The following is a 6,177-nucleotide window of genomic DNA, read 5'->3' on the forward strand; positions in this document are numbered from 1 at the left end:
TATATTCTGCACTTCTGTGAATAAATCCTTTTAAAATTATATATTTCTTGCCCAAATTGAATGTATAATGTGAGCGTAATAGGGGTCTAAAGAAATCGACTTGCCTATTAATATTATGATATAATTTATGCGGTTGGCCACAAATTCGGTTAGCAGAATGAAACGGCTTTCTCTGTGTATCAATGGTTTATCTAGATCCATGGTAGGCGTTCATATTGTTCAGGTTACGATGATTTTCGTCAAACAACCCGAATGTGAACAAAAGAGCATAATAGAGCTTAAAAATACACACATTTCATTCATTTGCTTGATGTTGTTGCGAATATTTTATTTTTTACCCAAACATGCACACTTTACTAGACTTCATGTTATATTTCTCTTAAGTTTCATCAAAATCGACCCAAAAATAAATAACATTCCGCTATCTTAAAATTAGGAATTCCAAATATTGAAAAATTTGACCTTTGACCTTCGCGACTTAAGGTTTAATGTTTTCCAATTTTAATAGTACTTTCAGAGTCTATTTAGAATTATTTGGGCTATAATATACTGAATAGGTTTTACTTAAAATTCATAACAGTAATGAAATAGAGCACATTCGCCAAAAAATGGCCATATAATTGTTTTTTTTTTCGAAAATTACAAAATTTAAATCGCTGGTACGGAAAAACTATAGGAGATATTTTCATAATTTTTTCATATTTTTATTCCCTATTATGTTCTCAATAAATCCCAATCCCAATGAGAAAAAAATTCTGAAATTTGTTTAACAAAATGAGCTTTTATTTTAATATTTATCAAAATATGTTAATTTTGTTCCTACATTTCTGGTTCTAGTTGCCTTAGACACGTTAATGGCCTGGCGAATTTTTAATAACTTTAACATTTTTTGACCAATTTCGGTTTTTTATGTCTCATTAGAACGACAATTACGTACATTCTTTTAAATTAAATTGCAAAAGTAATTTTTTAATGGCAAAATTTTTACAAAAACTGAAAAAAAATGCATTTTTTCCCCTTGTAGATGCATCTCAAAACTTTAGAGGGCTTGCGGCACGTCTTAACCCCAACCGAATTACCTAAAATTTTTTCAGGATGATTTTTTTACTAATGTTCACCAAACAGCGGGGTGAGAATTGCCAAAATCCAACTTTCATTTATTAAGGGCCACCCTAATGTACATACGTATTTAATCGAAACATTCGATAGGCAACAAATTCAGTTTTTACATCAAATCTGTAATCTCTGTAGAGTTATATGTATTAAATTATATTTAATCATATAATTATGTAATTAACAAATTATGTCGCTATAGATAAGAGATTTATTTTTAAACTGAAATTAGTTTCTTATCATTTCTCAGGTTCTCAGTATTTTTATTAATAATTCGTAACAAGTGCAATTCGAAATATGTCATTTGTGTTTTAAGCTTCACTCAAACAATATTATCTATCGGACTCTACGATGTATTTAAAATATTTAATTATTATTGTGTCCACCGTAATGTGTGCGGTAAGAATTTTAATAAAATGTTCAAATAATTTTCAATATTTGTAATTTTGATGCAATTGTTTTCCAGAGCTCTGAGATGAGTAATACTGAAGAAAATTATTCAAATTTTTTTGTTCAGTTAGAAAGTGTTAAAAAAACAATAGATATATTGAAAGTGCGACTTGATGCTGTAAGTGAAAAGTGAGTTTAAGTTTAGTGAATTTTAAACAAATTTTATAATTTAAAAAGAGAAACAGGACAGTTTTGTATTCAATTTTGATGATTGATTTCTATGATTACGCCAATCTATACGAAATAGATTATTATGATTAATGTAAACATAAATAAGTACTAACTACATATTTCTGTTTTTAAGAAATCCCTGCGACTGTTTTTCACTTATAGACAGCAAAATTGGTAATGTTAAGGAATCCTTTGAAGGTATAAATACCCGTTTGGATGCTTTGATATATAAGTAAGCAAACATAATATTAATAATAATTACACTAACTGAAGCAATATAATATTTCAGTTCTAAAATAAAAGAGCAGGATACAGAGAAGCAATCACTTGATGATTTAAAAACTCAATTGGATTCGCTGACAGATAAGTATGCAAAAATAAATAAATATTTAATCTTATTGCGATTAAAATACACAATTTTTCAGTTTCAAAACCAAGCAGCAGAATGTAGACAGTAAAATAGAAAATTTAGAATCCCAACAGAGTAAGTAAGAAATAATTTGACTTTCTATAGTTTGCTTGACTGGGAATGATATTATAAAACATTGCAATATCATGATCTGGCAGTAGTTGGGTTAGTTCAAAAATTTAGTTTTAAATGGGGTTTCTGGAGAATCTTCGATATAAGTATTAAAACATTTTTGTTATTTATTAAATCGTCGATAAATTTTCCGCGTTAGTAGACTATAAAAATGATATTTATTTAAGCTCAAGTTCTTTTTTATGGAATTTTTTTTTTTTTATTTTAATATTTTTCTACTTTATTGTGTAGCATCTTCATGAAAAAAATATAATTCTAAACAAGTATTTCATTTCCTTTGTCAGAATTCCCAAAAGAATGTTTAAAATATGGGAATTTTAGTCGTGTTGCCCATTGAGAGCACAATTAGGCCGAGACAGATATTCAAAACATACCATGTAATTTATAAAACTGTATTCCTTTAGGGATTACCAGCTTTGCTATTTAAAACAAATAGGTTATAACCCAATTTGCTCCCAACGATTTTGCATGCTCTTGTTGAGTTTAGCAACAATCTTCATGTAGTAATGCCTCCAATTCTTGGTCAAATCACAACCTCTGAACCGCACAAGCCATCTCCCACACTTTGAAACCGATGGAACACATTCTATAATGTTCAATTACTATGTGAGGATAAATGACAGATATTTACCCTTCAAAACGACATATAAGTTATTAAAAACAAAAACCGCGTTCAAAAGATACGCCATCTGTTGTGAGTCCCGTGTTTTATTATCCCAAATTTATTTAATCAAAATTTTACACAGATCCATTGTATTCAGAATTCATACTATTAGTTATTGTGATGAGCCATAATTGGTTATAGCTTCAATATACATAATTTCAATTTACAAGAATAACTTTAACAACAACTACTAAGAGAGCTTTATTCGGCTGTGCCTAATCCTATATAATCTTCAACAAATTATACTTTAAAATAAAAATTAAAAATATTTTTATTTTTAAAAATATTATTAAATTTTAATGAAATAAATAAAAAATATTATTCTTGATTTTGACCCATTGTGGGTGCAAACTACTCTGGCGTTATATACGCCGTTACAAAGGTCTTTGAAATATCCACATTATCTATATTAATGCCTACATGCAGTTTAACCCTTGGAGGTATAACCAGGTCTGTGTAGACCTTTTGCATATACAAGTGTGTATAACTTTATTGTTTTTCGTGTTAGAGACAAATCCTTTCATGACTTCCTGGAGCAACATTCTCCGGACACAATAAGCAAAAAATCGAATCGATTGTGGATCCTGGTTCGGCTTAATCCAGATTTTCAAATATTTTGGTTCACACGTCATAACCAGGTCTGTGCAGACCTTTTAATAATTTGATCGTTGATAAAAATTAAAACAAGGAAACTATGCATATGGTAGCTCTTTTGTATGTATAATATAAGGAGATTCCCACATTAATGATGCATGTACATCATTGTGGTTTCATTGCATGTATTGCAAAAAGCCGGGTTGTTTACAGCATTCACATACCAGGTATTCGTGCGTTGAATGCCAAATAAACAAATTTACACATACTTTTAGGAGACCTGACTATGTATTTCCATATAGTTCTGCACAGACCTGGTTATACCGTTTAGCGCCAAAAAATCCCTATACCTCCAAGGGTTAAGCCATCTGATCAGCGGTTTAGAAATGACAGACTTATTTCCACTGTACTATGCACCAATATTTAACAAATTTGAAACAGATAATGTCCGATGCCTTATCGAATACACAAATAATATAAAATGATGGAAATAGTTGCAGGCAAACTAATAGATAGAACATACAATTATTAATTTTAACAATTACTTTCTTTACCAGAGCTTTTAGTAGAGGAACTATCTGAACTGAAAGGAAGTTATTCAAACTTATTGGACGAGTTAAATACTGTTAAATTGTCGGAAAAAAGGTATTGTATATTGATAATGAAATACGTTTGATCACATTTCTATTTTATGTTTTATTGTAGTTTTAAGGAGAAGTACAACGATTTAGCAGAAAAATATTTAGAATTAATAAGATATAAGGAAAAGGACAGAAAATCGAATAATGATTTAAAGTTACGCATGGATAACATCACAACACAGTAAATTATTTTATTAGCGAATTGCACTTCAGAATTTTAAAAAAAAGTTTGCTTTCTAGATTATCTAACCATCTAGCTTACGAAGCTTACGAAAAGAAGCCAACATTTGATGTACGTGTTGATCAGCTGCCAGCATTTAAAAAGGCACATTGCCAGCCGGACTCTCAACCAATTGATTGCAAATCAGCTACCAAATGCACTCAAAAGAGTGGTTATTACAAAATATATTTACCCGGAAATAAAGCAAAACAAATTATGGTATTTTGTGACATGGAAATTGCTGGTGGCAATTGGATGCACATTTTAAGACGTATTGATGGATCGGAAAATTTTACACGTCCTTGGTCTGACTACGTAAATGGATTTGGTAAAGTAGAGGACGAGTACTGGATAGGCTTAGATAATTTAAATGCTCTTACTAAAAACAATGGTCGACAGATATTATATATTCATTTTGAGTCTGCTACAGGAGTATCTAGTTATGCTTTGTATGATAAGTTTTTAGTAGGGGATGCCACTGAAATATACAAACTAAAATCTTTAGGGACATATGATGGCACTGCTATAGATGGTATTTCGCATGTGTTGAATAAGAAATTTAGCACCTTCGATTATGATAATGATGAATCGGCAACTCACAATTGTGCCGCTGAATACGGTGGCTGGTGGTATGGTGATTGTTCATATTCGTAAGTTATTTGGCTTATAATTGTTGTTAAACAATATTCACTATTAATGGTTTTTACTTACATTTCAGAGAACCTACTGGTAAATATCGAAAAGCCGAATATGGAACAGGTATATATTGGAATGGTGAGAAATTAAGGCCACGTTATTATAAAATTATGTATTTTATGATACGAAGTTATTAAATATTTAACTTAAGTTTAAATAAAGTTTGTAAATATTACTGCAATTTATGTTGAATTTAATTTTTAAGTTAAAAACTATAATTACAAATATCAAATTAATAAACAAAATCTTATATAATTAATAGTATGTATGTATATTTAAAAATTTTCAACTTTTAAATGACTTAAAATTTTGCTTTCACTGATTTTTTTGGTAAAGTCTATTAATATGTTTCACTGATTTTTTTCACTTCGAAATACAAGCTATCTGAATTATGTTTCAACGATTCTCCAAAATTTGTATTTTTCTCATATGTACAACAGGTGGAATACATTTCAACCCAACATCTCAATTATTCTAATTTTACCTTAGCTTTATAAGGCAACCATTTAACTTCTATATATATAAAAACTAGCTAAAACCGGTGTGCTTCGCTACCACTACCGTAAAGATTTACAATATATTTGGTCTATCTAAAATTAGTTTCTGTTCATGTGAAAAATATAGATTTTCTAGATTTAGTCCGCAAACTTGCAAAGACTGACATTGAGCTTTATCAATTATCATTGCAAATACTAAGCAAATAGGAAACTGCAATCGAATAAAATCAAATGGCATTTCCGAAGTTATAATTCGGTTGCTCCGATTAGAAGTCGCTCCGATAAGATTGTTCATTTATTGTCTTATTGTAAGTCGGGTGCCATTACAAATACTCTAACAATCTTACAAACAAACACACATTGACTTTTATATATATACGGAAGGTGCCAAGCCCACTTTTGCTAGTTTGCCCATTTTTGGCCTAAATATGTAATTCATACAAAGTTTCATTGCTTCACATATCAAAATTATACACATAGATATGATTTTTAGTATTTAGTTTGTATGGGATGTGCCACGCCCACTATTTATAGTCCGCCCATTCTTGTCCTAACTATTAATATTGATGATAGAATAACCGTGCAAAATA

At 29.8% G+C, this 6,177-nt stretch overlaps 1 protein-coding gene across 1 annotated transcript; it reads left to right on the plus strand.

The window, feature by feature from the left end:
- Positions 1 to 1,440: 1,440 nt before the first annotated feature.
- Positions 1,441 to 5,349, plus strand: LOC135951302 (fibroleukin-like). Its single transcript, XM_065500923.1, has 9 exons — positions 1,441 to 1,512; positions 1,580 to 1,692; positions 1,868 to 1,966; positions 2,024 to 2,101; positions 2,160 to 2,218; positions 4,091 to 4,178; positions 4,239 to 4,355; positions 4,415 to 5,044; positions 5,113 to 5,349. The coding sequence occupies exons 1-9, from the start codon at positions 1,465 to 1,467 to the stop codon at positions 5,225 to 5,227; spliced, it is 1,347 nt and encodes a 448-aa protein (XP_065356995.1). The 5' UTR covers positions 1,441 to 1,464; the 3' UTR covers positions 5,228 to 5,349.
- The last annotated feature ends 828 nt before the right edge of the window (positions 5,350 to 6,177 follow it).

Source organism: Calliphora vicina, chromosome 2 (genome assembly GCF_958450345.1).
Source record: "Calliphora vicina chromosome 2, idCalVici1.1, whole genome shotgun sequence".
Lineage (NCBI taxonomy): Eukaryota > Metazoa > Arthropoda > Insecta > Diptera > Calliphoridae > Calliphora > Calliphora vicina.

Excerpts from the sequence above, each read along its gene's own strand:
- LOC135951302 (XM_065500923.1), top strand. The coding sequence starts at position 1,465 with ATGTATTTAAAATATTTAATTATTATTGTGTCCACCGTAATGTGTGCG. Across the intron at positions 2,219-4,090 it reads AAATTTAGAATCCCAACAGA|AGCTTTTAGTAGAGGAACTA; the intron begins GTAAGTAAGAAA and ends TTTCTTTACCAG. Across the intron at positions 4,179-4,238 it reads GTTAAATTGTCGGAAAAAAG|TTTTAAGGAGAAGTACAACG; the intron begins GTATTGTATATT and ends GTTTTATTGTAG.